The sequence below is a fragment of the Hirundo rustica genome, chromosome 5 (genome assembly GCF_015227805.2).
Source record: "Hirundo rustica isolate bHirRus1 chromosome 5, bHirRus1.pri.v3, whole genome shotgun sequence".
Taxonomy (NCBI): Eukaryota; Metazoa; Chordata; class Aves; order Passeriformes; family Hirundinidae; genus Hirundo; species Hirundo rustica.
This window is the reverse complement of record NC_053454.1, coordinates 8,599,530-8,614,742: the sequence shown is the minus strand read 5'-3', so window position 1 is coordinate 8,614,742 and position 15,213 is coordinate 8,599,530. Positions and strand designations below refer to the sequence as shown.

Genomic DNA, 15,213 nt, shown 5'->3' with positions numbered 1-15,213 from the left:
ACCCTTTCTCAGCAGTGAAGTAACCAGGAAGTCATCCAGTCTATGCCTGTTACTCTGGCCTGGCTGTGCATCTGGTCTGTCTGTATTTGCTGCCTCAGTTAAGTAACGAGGCAAGGTTGGTGTTCTGAGAGTGGCATGGTTTCAGAGACAGAGCTATTCTTCATGGCTGCTGGTTTACATTTAATTTCAAGGTTTTATCACACATAGTGTGATAGATCTCTAACAGCTTGGCTGTCTTTGTATTTAAGATGAAGGCAGCAAGCCTAATAATCCTTATCTTTTAATCTCTTTTTCTTTAGGTCTGATTGGCTCAATCTTTTCCCTCCTGCAGTTTTTCTCCTCTCCCCTCACTGGTGCTGTGTCAGACCACTGGGGCAGAAGGCCAGTCATCCTGATGACAGTGGTAAGTGCCACACGCTGATCTTAGTCATGGCATCTCACTGCACAGTGGAAGGCACCATGATCTTGTGCTTAGCACAGAAACTGAATTGTGTGTGAATTGTGACAGTCACAGTTCATTCAGCTCTAGAACTGAATTTTCTAGATCTGCTGGTTGTTGACTCTTTCTTGCCAAGTCACATGGCCACACATCCAAGTGTGAGTGCTTAAACTGAACTTCCCAGACCCAGAACTGTACATAGAAGACACCAAAATACTTGTCTATTTCTGTCATTTTCCAAAATCCCTTTCCCCTGTGTATGGGATAATGACTTCAGATGCTCTGTTGACAAATGTTAGCCTTGATTCCTACGTATTTTAGTTTGTCAAGTGATCACTTCAGGACCTGTTCCACAGAGCCAGGGAATTGTTGGTTAGGAAGTTCTGTATAGCATTGCAAGATGCATTTCTTATGAACATGAACATTCTCCTTATTTTGAAATCAGATTTCTCTTGAATTTGGAAACAAATGGAGTGCGTTGTACAAAAATGTTTTGTGGCCAGGACTGGTTTAACTTCCACAGAGTTTTGCTCTTCTAATTTTGTTAGAAAGATCACAATTATATGTAGTTTGTATGGACTTCTTTTATATTGCTGTTCAAGACATAGTGCAGTGTCAATTTATTCAGCCATTTCTGTTACATGGGGTTTGGAGCAGCCATTGAAAACAAACAAAAAATGTAAATGTTTAGCTGGGAAATGAGCAGAATTTATTTTAACTTCGCATTGCTTTATAAAGAACCCTTTCTTGCTTCTGCAGATGGGTTTGATAGCATCATACTCACTCTGGGCTGCCTCTCGGACTTTTGGCGTTTTTCTTCTCTCCAGGATCATCGGCGGAATAAGCAAAGGGAATGTCAGCCTCTCCACAGCTATAATTGCTGACTTGCACTCTCCAAAAGCACGGAGCAAGGGCATGGTGAGTTACACTTGTGGGACACGCATTTCATTTTACTAGGCAACTTTTAATTGATTTTTGGTGCTCAGGATGTCTTCCTCAGGTGTGTATTCACTGATCAAGTGAAAACATGACTTTACATTTTACCTTGCTTCCTGAAAGGTGCCAGATCATATTCCTGGGAGCTCTTGGACTTTGCCAACGACCTTCACCTACAAGTGATGCTCTAGAGATGGGAAAACTGTCTTGTTTCAATGTTAGAACTGTTACTCCTGCTGGTAACTTTAATTCTGATTATAATAGCTTAGAAATCAAAAGGTCTTATGTCCCAGTTTTGGCAACTGGAAGCCAGTTACAGGGCGACTCCTTTTCCTCACCTTCCCAAGCTGTGGAAGCGCAGCAGCACAGCAGTGTGCTCCTGACTTCCTTGCACGCTGTGCTGGCTTCAGGATCTGAGCTCAGTGGGTGAAGGATGTGACATTTGGCTGACTGAGAAGTATGAGCAGCTGCCCTAACCACTTCCAGAAGGCAGTGGCCCAGATGGAAACACCGTCAGGCTGAACTTGGCCTGTGAATTACCAATTAAATCTTTTATCCTGTAAAAACTTTGGAGGCCCAGATTTCTCTTAAAAGATTGTTATAAGCCACTACAGAGGACAGCTGCTTCTTGGGAGGGGAAGGCTTTAGATTTCACAGTGAAAGCTAATGAATCTTCCAAGCAAATTATTATAATCCTGATGAGCCAAAATGCATTTTTATTTGTGGAGAGAGGTAGCCTTACAGCACTAGTAAATAAAATGGGTCAGGGCCTATTTTTAGGGCCTGAGAGTAAGTCATTTAGTACAGCATGGCTCACATCCACATGGCTTGTATTCTTTTCTATTCCAAAGCAAAGTTCATTCTGCTTTCTGGGAGGCAAACAGCATCTGACTGAAGGCATTCCCAAACAGCGATGGGCCAGTGCCTGTTCCTGCCGCTTCCCTGGACAGAAAACAAAATTGGTTATTTGGAAATAGCAGGCTTTTCACATTTCATACTCTTGCTGTGCACTCCCTGCATCCGCAGAGTGATTGGGTTCTGTACCTGGTTAATTCAAATAATTTCAGAACCTGAAAAAACTGGTGTCTAAAATTCTCTGTGTTCACTTTCTCCCTGCAGGCCATGATTGGTGTTGCTTTCTCCCTGGGCTTCACCCTGGGCCCCATGATGGGTGCTTACCTCACCATGCAGACAGAGAAAGGAGAAGTCTTCTACCTTCGTTCAGCATTGTCAGCACTCGTGTTTTCTGTGGCTGATTTAATTTTCATCTTCCTCCTTCTTCCAGAGACACTTCCCAAGGAAAAACGGGTAAATGGACAATCAGTCTCAAGATCTGTGTTTTCTGTAAAAATAGGATTTGAGAATTGTTGAAATACTGGAAGCAGTGAAGATAAGGCTTAGCCAGTGCCTCAGAAATTTAGCTCGTTCCTGGGATTAGGATTATTATTAAAGCTGGTGTTGAAGCAGTTAAATGATCATAGAATCACAGAATATTTGGGGTTGGAAAGACCCTTAAAGGTCACCTATTTCCAACCCCCTGCCACAGGCAGGGACACCTTCCACTAAACCAGATCGATCAAAACCTCATCCAACTTGACCTTGAACGCTTCCAGGTTGAACCCTATCTCCTAGGTCAGTGTAATATAAGGTCTTTGTAGTTAACATGACTGCTTCATTGCTGGTTTTGGTGTGTTAGGTTTAAATTTCTCAAAACCTAATGTGAACATGGGAGGCAGACTGTGAAATTTAAACTATGACCACAAGGATTCCTTGGGGAATGAATTTCTTTCATTTGGCCAGTATATGTTAGAAGTTTTCTTACCTGATATCTTGTAATTGCTTGAATATTTTTGAACACCAAAATAGCAAATTACTTTTTTCTGAGCTGTTCTGTCTTTTACAGTTAGAAAATACCTACATGTGCTAAAATTCAATGACTGATTGGATTTTTGGGGCCGAAGATTTATTAACATTAGGATTTTATATTGTGTGATTGGACACTGTCCAAGGTATGTCTGGCTAAAAAGTCTCTTAGAACAGTTTCCTTTGTAGAGTGAGAGAAGTGGAATTCAGCCCTGGTTATCTGCACTTGATTTGAGGCTTTCACTGGATTAGGTCTTTGCTGAGATCCCTGGTTTCTAGGCAGCACTCAATTTTTGGAGCATGCTCGGTCTCTGGATTGCCAAACCCATTTGACATGGAGAATTGTTCAGGAAACTTTAATCTCCAATAGTCCTACCAGGGCAAAGTTTTGCCCTGGTGTTTCCCAGCAGGCTGTGCCCCAGCAGGCTGTGCCCCATGTGAAATCTGTTGCTCCCACTGTGTTCCTAAATACTATGTTATTTTCTTTTAACAGCTGTGTTATTTTCTTTTAACAGCTCTTCCATGTGTCATCTGTTCCTCTTTCCTGTTTGGCTCTTTCTAAACCTTCCAGATAGAATCCTGTTCTTAGAGCTACATACTCTGGGAAGGTGGCAGCATGGTGACGTAGGGAAGTGCTGCAGAGTGAATCTGTATTCTATAAACAATTCCTCCTTTGCTGCAGAGTGGTTAAATGGCTTCAGTTCCTTCTAGATCATGTGGTGACTGAATAGATCCCTCCCCCTTTTTATTATCCTATTGAAAGGTCTGACCAGCTGGTCAGTATTAGCCAACACCACTGAATTTTGGTAAGGAAAGGAGCTCTCTGTCAGTGCCTTTGGGGGCTCTGGCCCTGTTCAGCAGTGGGTGCTGCAGTGAGGTGCTGCTCAGGGCACAGAGCACACAGGGTGTCTGCTTGCTCAGGAGAGGGTGGTTTGGTGTCAGTGCTCGTGTGCTCTCAGCCTCCATCTGGGCATGCGATCCATGTGTTCCAGCATATCTGTCATTTCAGTTATTAGGCTGCTCTGCTCTCTTCTTTGGTAATTCCTCATGCTTTCTGAGTGGGAGTGAGCAGTTTTTTTGGCCTGTGGATGACAGGAAAGGAAGCTACGTTAGCTGCTTTTCTGGAACTAGTTTGGTCTGAGCTGGAGCAGGTGCTCCCACAAGTATAGGAGTGGTATATGGTGGAAGGACAAAGCTGTAAAAAGAGGGGAAATCATCATGATAATTGGTAGGAGGATGTGCCAGTGGGATCAGACATCTGTTTCCTTGAAGTTTGCCGTGTTCTCATTATACCCTTGTTTCTCTATCACTCTGCTTTTCACAGGAGAGAGTTTCATATTGATTCATGTTGGAATTAACTTGTAGGAAGGAAAAATGGAGGGGGATGGGAAACAAGGATGTGTTTTCATCCAAAGAGAACAGCATTTTTACTCTCTTCCTTCCTCTTTTTGTCAACTGTTCCATGAGTTGATCAGGTGAAGAGAGTCAGACACTGGCCTTATGGTAGCCAAAACAGCTTCTGCTGTGACCTGACTGGGAGAAGAGAAGAATAGGAAGGTCTCTAGTGGAATCTGTCCTCTTTAAGAGCTTTTGAGTTAGTTTTTAGCTAAGCTAGCCATGAGCAAGGCTGCCTAGTTGGAGGGAGAGTCTTACAACTCTTATTTTCTGGACTGTGTGTAGAGCTCTGCAGTATCAGTAGCAGACTTGTGGAAAGACAAAGCTGTGCTCTGTGCATAGTAAACACGTCTGGTTTGGGGGGCCCAGGCTGCATTCCTGATGTGGACTGACTCTGCCTTCCAGACCTGTAACTCAGTCTCTCTGCAGCAGAGGAGAACAGAATGAGCAAAGACACTCTGAAAAATGCCTGCCATTCAAGGTGACTTTTGGGGTGATCATGAAGTAAAGTTGAACAATTATGGAATAATGAATCATAAGCATAGAAATTAAATACAAGTTAGGTGTTGCAGAGTTTGAACCTGTGAAGAAACTAAACCTCATGCAGCTGCTGACATTGACTGAAATTGGCAGTGTATACTTTCTGGGGTTTGGTGAAACTCTTTAGCCAGTTTTAGGACAATGTTTTCATTGTGGTTCAGTAGATGAAATCATTTCTAGACCACTGTTTCTATGGCAAAGATAGGACAAATTGAAAAAAATACATGTGCGCACACACAAACACACCTACGTTAAAAATCGAATAGGTATATATATTTCATAAAACACTTAAGATTTTAAACATGTGCAATTACAATGTATTGTAATTGGACCAAACTGAAATCAGCCTTATGCAAAGCTGCTTGGCATCCTGTCTGACATGGATAATAATTCAAAACAGGTACAAGCTACAGGATATTTTTATTACTGGCAAAGATGCTTGCAGGGAGTTGCTTGTGCCCAGATTCTCTGTGCTGTAGTGCAAATCCCATGGTACCAACACATGCAGAACTGGGGATTGCCACAGGCCAGCTTCAGGAAATCCTCTTACACTTCTCAACAGGGTGAGCAAACTTCTTGGGTGTGTCTGTTTACTGTCTGCAATAAATGCAGTGGGAGGGAGAATTAATATCCCAGTGTGTTCTGTGTGAATGAATCAGCAGCTTCATGGCTTCAGACCAGCCCAGTCTATTGAACTGCCTGCTGTTGTGAGACTGATGGGCTCCAGACTCTGCTCTCGGATACTCAGAAGCTCTGGCTATCAAAACAAGACGTTTATACCATATTGAAGATTGATTTGTTTACAGCTTCATTAAATCCAGCCCATAATGAGTCCCTAGGTCATACACTGAGATTAAATTCCACTGATAATCTGACTTTTAATCTCTGCCCTCAAAGAGATCATAGCTCTCTCCCTATCTGGGAAGAGAAGAAAGCTCATCAAATAAAGCCTGCGCAGTGCTTTGAAGGTGTGAAATGCTACGTGTGATTATTCAGGATTCCTGAGTCTTATCTCTCCCTGTAGCTGTTGTGTAAAGAGGCAGGATAAATTCTACCGTAAAAAAAAAATTGTTTCCCTAATAATGTTGCCAATTTGATTTCTAATTATTTAGATATTATTTCTCTTAGTGTTTTCTTTATTTTTTTAATATTTTAGAATTTTTTTTAAAAAAGTAAATTATCTGTAGATGGAAGAATAAGCATAAAATGGAAGAATAAGTGCCTGTGAGTAAAGAGCAGGGAGAGTGCCACTAGGTGCATAATTAGGTTGAGATGTACACAGTACAGGCCCAGAAGTGTTATAAAATAAATCTTCCTCTTGAAAAGGCCACCCATTGTGGCTGGGCAGAATCTCCTTGGAAATTTTTCTAAAATATCTCTAAAGAATGTCTGTAAAAATTGTATTTTTCTTCTCTTCCCCAGGAGGTGTCACTGGCTGGCTAAAATAGTGACCAGTTCCGAAACAGACCAGTGTTTGATGTGCTGCACATACTGGTCTCAGATTTGTAGCACAAGAGCAAATTCTCAGCTTCCTGTGAGCTTGCAGGCAGATGTGCCATTATTTTCCCAGTAAATGTTCTTGGACATGAGTGATGATGCAAAAGGTGACCCAAATAAAGCCATCATCAAGGCTGTGGAGAATGAGCCACTTCTGCTTTGTAAGAACCCAAAGAATTTTTGTCTTCAGTGAAAGGTGCCATGAGTGTTCTAACTTTCAATTACAGTTGCTGGCACCAGTTCTGAGTTCAGAAAGTCAGGCCCACTCAAATCCCAGTGCCAGGTGCCTTGTTTCATCTCAGATGATTTGTGTAGGTGTAGAGGCACATTTGGTAGTTACTGTCAGTTCCTAGCAGTGGTTATTACATCAGGGTTTTAAATAAACCTCTTTCTGTCTTTGATCAGGTCCCTTCTGTGACATCTGGATTTCAGGCAGCAGTTGACTTGCTCAGTCCTTTGGCTTTATTTCAGTTCTCTGCAGTCACCCGAGGAAGGGAATCCCCTTCAGAGCAGAGTAAGTATCAGATGGCTTTTTACAGTGATACTGTGTGCTTTTGTGTGTGGTGTTGGTCTCTAAGTGAAAACTGTACTCAAACCATTCCAGAAGCAGGAGTCTGTTTACTCATTTAAACCCCACCATAATAACTTATGAACAGGCAATAGGAAGTTCCACTGGACCTTGGTCCTTTTATTCCCAAAAGAAGGTTTTGAGGATGAGTGTTTTGAAGATTTCTGACTTGATACTTGTGTTTTCCTCAGCCACTGGCTGCAGTAAGTGAAGTGATTTAAAGATAGATCAAGGCATGAGCAAGGGAGATGTGAGTTTGCCTATTCAAGCTGCAAACTAGGAACTTCAGACTGGAATTTTATATCTGAATTCACGACTTGGAGATGTAGGATTCCCTACGTCTCTGTGGGACTCTTTTGTGGCATGTCTTGTATAGATATTTAAAATGAGCATCTGAGGTGAGAACATTTCCCTGTACAGTTGATAAATGCTGCTCTTCTGTGGTTTCATTGTCAAGCTTTGCTTGGAAAACACCACCATGTTTCTCTCCACACCTCCCACCCCCTCGGTGTTTGGGTTTTTTGTATTTTCAGATCTTCGGAATCTCAGAACATTGGGCCTGGCCTACTTCCTGTACCTCTTCCTGTTTTCGGGCCTGGAGTACACACTGAGTTTTCTCACTCACCAGAGATTCCACTTCAGCAGGTATTGCAATAGACGATGTATATTTTGACTAGGATATTTTCCAAAATCTTGATTTAAGGTCTTTGTGTATTTTCAGGAGAGGCTTTCTGACATTAGTAAAACCACTCAGTAAAGCCCCCGCTGTGTTCGGTGGTACTTGGGCTTTGTGAGAAGAGTTTATGAAATACCAGCAGTGTTTGTAATGAAAGGATGTACTCAATCTACAACTTCTAAAAACTAGGGAATATAAATACCCAAGATTAAATTAAAGCTCCTGAAACAGGTATATCTGTGCTCGTTGTATTGGTTACAGTAAAACCTTTTCTTGCTCAGAAGAGGTTTTGGGTATCAGGACAAATCTTGAAGCTCAAAGAGGCGAAGGATGGGGGGATATGATATCTGTGTGATGATATTTGCTCATCAGCAAATTCTGCATGGCATATGGTGTGCAGTCATGTCACAGAGCCTGATTTCCTGTAGTCAACCACCGGAGAAGAAAGAGAACAGAATCCACCAACAGCTCAGCTTGAAATACTTTTCCTGCCAGCTCATAGGAGGAATTCCAGCCAGGAACGTGAACTTGTAACTTGATTCCTCTGCGTGTCCTTCAGTAATTCTCAGGGGCTCGTCTCATCTTTCCCTGTCTGTCTTTCATTAGTTTGTGGTTTAACTAATCCGTGTGTGTCAAGGAGAGGTTTTGAGCTTTGTTGTGTCCTGTGCATTCAGGGCAGCCCTCAGTGAGCTGCAGAGCTGTGTGCCAGCAGCGCAGTCTCTGTGGCAGCAAGCTGCTTGTGGAGGTGAGGCCCTTCAGCTGAGAGCACCCACATAATTCAGTCAGTAGGAGAGGGAAAGGAAAAAGTGAAGAAAATTGAAGGGTGGAGGGAGTGATGTCTCCGACTTGCCAGTGTGACACCAGATCGCTGTGCCTTGCTGACCTCCATCAAACCCTCCATGAGCTGCACCGTGGAAACCAACACCTGCCCTGCACAGGGCACAGATGTTCACAGCACAGGGTCATTTACGTGTTGAGTCTCTGTGGGCCACCCCAGAAACGCTGACCTACCCCACAGCAGCCCGGAGGTGGCTGCAGCTCTTGCCAGCAGTGTCCCATCTATGCAATCAGACCTGGGAGCTTTCCCTCGTTGCTCTCTGCTCTGGCAGCTGCTGGCAGTGCTGTGAGAGCTCTGCAGCGCTGGGTGAGCCCCAGAGGTTTTCTGCCTCCCTCGCTCGGGGAGCTCGGCACGGGCGCGATGGGTCCCGGGGCAGAACGCTCCGTGCGTGACTCCCTAATCTGTGTTTTTGCCTCCCTTGCAGCATGCAGCAGGGCAAGATGTTTTTCTTTATTGGAATAACAATGGCTGTGGTCCAGGGAGGCTATGCTCGCCGAATCAAGCCAGGAAATGAAATCAGAGCTGTAAAAAGGGTAAAAAAGAAAATAACAATAAATCAATATATTTTTTCTTTCCCCCCCCACAAATCTGATATGTTAATTTTCAGTCTGAAGTGCAGTGAAGGGTAGCTGGAGGTTATAACTATTTGTCCAATCAAAAGAAGTTTCTATCTCATCTATCCAGCTAAATGACTCCTCAGAACTGTTTGCTGGGCACTTACCTGTCTAACTAAACTTTGGAACATTTAGAGCCCTTTCTTATGATATGAGCAACAATATTATTGAAACTTTGTGTTCTTCATATTTAATTGCAGTAAGGAATGAGAACAGATTGTCCACGTGTGCAAGTTAGGTAAAATATTGTGAAGAGTATACTTTATTTCAGTGATTTCTCCTGCAGTGCAGACATTGAAACTATTAAAGCTGCTTCAGGGATGATCTCTGACTCTCTTTCTGGGAAATTATTTTCAATCTGGCTATCTTTGTGCTTGACAGGCTTTCCCTAGAGAATATTTCACTGCTGGGCAGGGAGAAACAGATTCTTTTTCCAATCTCTGGTTTATGATCATCAGTATTACACGTAACAAAAGCATGTATCAATGTTCAGACTGAGGTTTCACTGACAGAAGTGTACATTCCTTTGTTTTGCTTGGCTCCTTCCTCACAGAAATCCTGCAGCTGCTGTGCTGGGATGACAGGGAACAGCTCCCTGCAGTTTATACAGCTGTGGGGACAGCAGATGTGTTGTGTCCTTTACATTTGTGTGTGGAACTGAACAAAGCACAACCTTGGCTCCTTGGCAATAGCTTTGCTTGCACTGTTAGAGCCTTGATTAATGTATTTTACGTTATTTTGAGGCCAGTGTCATTTCAGCGGTGGCAGGGTAGAAGATTTCCAAACCACTGCATTCCAGTGAATTGACTCAGCTTCTCTTGAAGCGATTTCTGCTGGTGAAACAATCTCCACCCTGGTCCCTGGCAGGCAAACGTTGATGTCAGGCTGCTGGTGTCACGTTTCCCTGTGGATGAACATCAGCTGTGCTGCTTCATCCTCCCCGTCAGCTTCCCCGGTGTGCTCTGCCAGCCTGCTGCGTTCGCTGGCACTGCACTGCCCTCTGCACCTCTCATTTTTGTACTCCTTCCTCAGGCCTGCACTGGGACCTGCAGTTCACTCAAACACTCGTGTGCTGGGCTGGTGGCTCCTCACGAACACCGTGTCCACTCTGCAGAGACCCCCAGCCCCGGGGCACGCTCCTTCACGGATGCCAGTGGGTTTTGTGGGAGTTCCTCCTTTTGCTGAAGTTATTCTGGCAGTTTGAGAATCTGCACCATATGGCAAACGTGGCCTCTCTTAGCACAGTGGTTACAGTAGCTCATTTATCACTGAATCTTCAAAATGAGGCACTCCGTGGCAGTGAATACCCTCCTTTATCACACACAAAGCAGATCTGATCTGTCTTTTCTGCAGGAGCTCTGTAAGCGAGGGAGACATCACAGGGGAATGGAAGCCCAGCTCTTGGAGGAGATGAAGAACGCTTTTTATTTGGGGGTTTGAATTTTAGATGCACCCTCTCCCCCCTTTTTTCCTCTTGGCTACAGAAATCTGAAAGGTAAAGTTAGAATCAGCCAATAACGCTGAGAAAAAGCAGAGGAGCTGTAGTCCCGCTGCACACGAGCTTTTTTTTCTCTTGTGCCAGGTCAGGAGATGAAGAGTCAAAGCCAGATTTCTGTCCAGGTCAATACAGTACAAGACGAAAAATCCCCCCAGAACGACAGATGTGTAGAGAGAACTTGCATGTGGTATGCAATCATGTGACAGTGAGAGGGGACAGAAAAGTTGATTGTGCTGCTGTGTGGCCATCCAGGTCAGGATGGCTTGAAGTGCCTACCTGAGGAGAAAGGGCTTTCTGCTTATAACCTGTGTGCTGTCCCATCCCCGAAGGGAACTGGCAGGACACCTAGAGCCAGGCTTTGACAAGCTCGGCTCAGCTGTAACCGTGTGACTCATTCCTTTTGCAGGCCATTATGTTGCTGATTCCAGCGTTCTTGTTAATTGGATGGGCTGCAAATGTGACCATGCTGAGTGCTGGACTGTTGCTGTACTCCTTCGGTGAGCTGTTCAAAAGGCACTGCAGGCTAAGCACAAATGATTTCTCTTCATGTATTTATTTACACTTTAAAAATATGCACTTCTAGTTTCACACTACAAGCAACAGAAAGTTGACACTTGGGTTTATGAAATATGAATGAAATGGTGTCTGGGGTTTTTTCTGATGCTGTTTGGATCACAGGAAGTTTTCGTGGTGGTATTTGGAACCACCCCCAGTGCTCCTGTTGTCCTGTCTCACTGTGGAGCTCTTGAGGATGGGGTTTTTTTTCACCCCCTCTTAGCAGACCTAGAAGCAAAGTGTTCACTAAATAGCTCGGCTCAGGGAAAAAAAGTGACACATGGAGTCTTTGTACCTGAGGGGTGTTGCATTATTCCTTAGGCTGGAGACCTGCACACTCTGAGGGTGTTTGGACTGAGGGAGAGTGAGGGTCAGATGTTCCCAGTGTTTGCATAAATTCTGTTCTGCCAGCCTAAGCTGTTGTTCAGGGACACAGTCACAAATGAAGTTGCATCCAACTACTGGATGTCTAGAAAAGAGATTCCAGGTATTACCAATGCTGCTAGCTGTTAAGCAGCTCCACATATGACTTATTACAAAGATGGACTTCTCTTTTGCATGGTACAGCTTGATTTAGGAGTAAACTGTAAACCACAAAATGCACTTATTGAGTCTATTATTTACTGGGGCCAGCTGTGTTTGACAGGTGAGGAGTGAGAGGGGGTGTTCACGATGTTTAACAGTATTTGAGTCTTCCCTGGCCTCTTAATGTGCAGATGACTCCATCTCTTCCCACTTAAGCCAGCTAGAAGTGCCCCTGGGGGGGTTCTCTTCCCCTTCTCTTCCTCCCTCTGACCAGCAGTTGGGGCATCTTCAGTTGAAGCAACCTTGATCATTCCTGCTCTCCCCCTTCCCTTCCCTTCCCTTCCCTTCCCTTCCCTTCCCTTCCCTTCCCTTCCCTTCCCTTCCCTTCCCTTCCCTTCCCTTCCCTTCCCTTCCCTTCCCTTCCCTTCCCTTCCCTTCCCTTCCCTTCCCTTCCCTTCCCTTCCCTTCCTTTTCTTGGCAGAAAAGGCTCCTATTTCAGTAAGAGGGCAGTGATTGCTGAACAACTCTTGGCTTTTGTGTCCAAAAAATTCTGTAACCTTTTCTTCTTGGACGTGACTGTCTTTCCCGGGAGAGCCTGTAGCTCCTCTGCTCCCTGAGTCCGGTGCACTGCTGGCACCGGGACAGTGGCACTCTGGGCACAGCCACCTCATTGTCTGGTTGGAACACGAACATTCCCTGCTCCACTCAGTAAGAGCACAGGGATTTGGAAAGCTGCCAGCTGGCTGATCTGCCCTGTCCATCCTGTCCCTGGGCTCACAGAATGAGAAATGCTAATGTGAAACATCTGCAGGGAGCGCTCCCAGCTCTGGGCTCTCCCTGCAGGTCGGTGTGGAGGCAGTGTTCCCATTGAACTGGGTTAAACCTGGTGACTCAGTGGTGGTAGAGTGCCCAGAGCTCAGCATATTTCTCTGCAGCAGTAACCAGCTTGGGCCACATGTTTGTCACTGTGTTCTTGTCTGTTCTGAGCTCTGCTGTTCTCTGACAGCCTCTTCTGTGGATTTTTCCAGCTGCAGCCATCGTTATCCCGTGTTTGTCAGCAGTGGTGTCAGGCTATGGTGAGTGTCCCTCCTGCTCTGACTGGCTGCCCTTGGCCACACCCCGACCTTTGTATCGACTTGGCTCAAATTATACAGAACATCAACGGGAACAGCTGTGGATCCATCTCGGCCCTTCTGCAGGGGAGCACAGGGCACCACCCCTGGCTCACAGCTGTCTCAAAAGTGATCACTTCAGCACTAGCAGCAATGATCTGCTCAGACTCACCACCAGTATCACACCTGAATTTTGTGTTGTGTAACACAGCTCACTGCAGCAGCCTCATTGCTGGTGGTGATGAAGAAGATGAGAAGTGGGCAAAGGCCACGAACAGCACTGAGGAGGAACGGTCTGGGCTCTCTGAACGAGACACCAGCCATCCCTGCCAGCAGTGAAATAATCCCCTGCTGTTTCCTTAGAAAAGACCTTCTGAGGAACCTTCTGAAACCTTCTGGCACGGGTTGTTCTGTAACCTTGTAAAGCAGATGTCACTGTGGTGTCATCTGAGAACAAGAAGGCTTTGGCTCAGCTGGGGGCCAGGACTGCAGTGCTGGCTGAGGTGGAAAAGCAAGGTTTTGCTCATTAATGTCATTTTTATGTTGCTCTTATTAACTTGCATCTGCAGTTCCGTGTTTGTTGTACACCTGGGCCTTCTCAGAAAATCTTGTGTACAATGTGAAGCTTCTGCTTTGGATAGGCTTGGGGGTTTTGGGAGGTGTGGAATGTGCACTACAAATTGTCCCGGTCAAGCACTCGTGCCAGGCCCATGCAGTGAAGCACTTGTGAGGGCCTCAGTGGAGGGCAAGCGCAGCTTGGGGACTGACTGGGTGAGAAATGATGGGAGGGGAAGATGCAAGTGGGAAACAGCCCCAAGGAACAGGGCTCCCAGAGCTCCAGCCGTGCCCAAACCCCCCAGTGTCGCTCTCTGCTTGCACAGGCACCGCCGGCCAGAAGGGACGAGTCATGGGCATCCTGAGGAGCCTGGGCGCGCTGGCCAGAGCCCTGGGACCCATCCTGGCAGCTGCGGGTGAGTGTGGCCTCGTGCTCCTTCCTCCCTTTGGCACCAGACAGCCCAGGGGGGCAGAAGGGACACAGGTACCCCCTGCACGGGGTCAGAGCCCCTGAGCATATGAGGGTGAAGGGACAGAGGAAGGGGAAGCAGCCTCAGAGCTTGAACTTAGGCTAATGTGAACACCAAGCAAGCCAGAAGCAGTTTCCTGAGCGCAGCCATGTGCCAAGCTCCTGGCCGCCTCTGGCTCAGCCAGGGGGGTCAGTAGTTCTCCTTGGCTGTGCAGGTACTGTGTGAGCACGACAGCTTTGAGGGCATTCTGCAAGGACAAGCACAGTAACAAGATGAATCCCTTTTCTTTTGCAGTTTACTGGCTGGCTGGGGCAGAGATTTGTTTCACTATCTGTGGAGCATTCTTCCTTGTCCCCTTGGCTCTACTCAGGTCTATAAAAAAGCAGACAAAGGAGGAGTAGGAAGGAACCACAAAACCATCACCAGCTTCCGAGGACCTCTGGCATCTGCCTCTGCTGAGGAAATAGGAAGATTTTGATCTTCTGGAAGGAGATAGACGCTGACCATTTGCAGTAATGACACACAGCAGGTCTGTTTAAGGTGGCCTCCCAGCCAGCTGGGTTAGCTTTGCAAATAGAAAAAGACCAAACAAATGAAAACAGACACACACTCCCCAGAGCTGAGTAAGGCATTAAGAGCAGCAGAGACAGCACAAGAGCAGCAGGCCCCACGCACCAGGTGCTGTTGCACAGAGAGCTCTGCTCCTCACCCAGAGCCTCTGCAGGGGCTGGGCTAGCACAGAACCACAGAACAAACCCTCAGGACCATTCGGATGGGGGTGCTGTATGAATGGTACAAGAGCTCTGCCAATGCTGCATCCACACCTGCAAACCTGATGGTCAAACACAAGCAGAAGCACACTAGAGGCTGCCTGCTACCCCACTGGTACTGTGGCACAGGTGGGCTGTTTTTAATATACAATTAAATTTGGAGAGATGTTTTATATGTCTAATACCATGGGATGTTTTTGATGACCTGTTCTTTTTGCCCTGTTCTTTTTGCATTACAATAAATGGTTACAGTGAACAGTCCTGTGCTCAGTTCATTACAGTTGTTACGCCCCTCTGAACTGAACATCCCTCTCTGGCTGAGGCAAAAAGGGTCCAGAATTTTACCTAAGGTGCCAAAGGCC

General features: G+C 45.7%; 1 protein-coding gene across 7 annotated transcripts in view; it reads left to right on the top strand.

The window, feature by feature from the left end:
- Window positions 1–15,213, top strand: part of MFSD10 (major facilitator superfamily domain containing 10) — a 27,457-nt gene extending 12,244 nt beyond the window's left edge. For 3 of the 7 annotated variants that reach the window (XM_058420541.1, XM_058420542.1, XM_058420543.1), the window contains exons 4-13: window positions 300–403; window positions 1,199–1,357; window positions 2,495–2,683; window positions 7,076–7,184; window positions 7,772–7,883; window positions 9,177–9,285; window positions 11,271–11,361; window positions 12,951–13,020; window positions 13,938–14,027; window positions 14,376–15,213. In XM_058420541.1, coding sequence (XP_058276524.1) covers window positions 300–403; window positions 1,199–1,357; window positions 2,495–2,683; window positions 7,076–7,184; window positions 7,772–7,883; window positions 9,177–9,285; window positions 11,271–11,361; window positions 12,951–13,020; window positions 13,938–14,027; window positions 14,376–14,559 — 1,217 coding nt within the window. In that variant the 3' untranslated portion in view covers window positions 14,560–15,213. Of the gene's footprint in view, window positions 1–299; window positions 404–1,198; window positions 1,358–2,494; window positions 2,684–7,075; window positions 7,185–7,771; window positions 7,884–9,176; window positions 9,286–10,719; window positions 11,362–12,950; window positions 14,028–14,375 lie in introns of those variants that run through there. The other 4 variants (XM_040063788.2, XR_009207821.1, XR_009207823.1 and 1 more) reach the window with 4 other exon arrangements.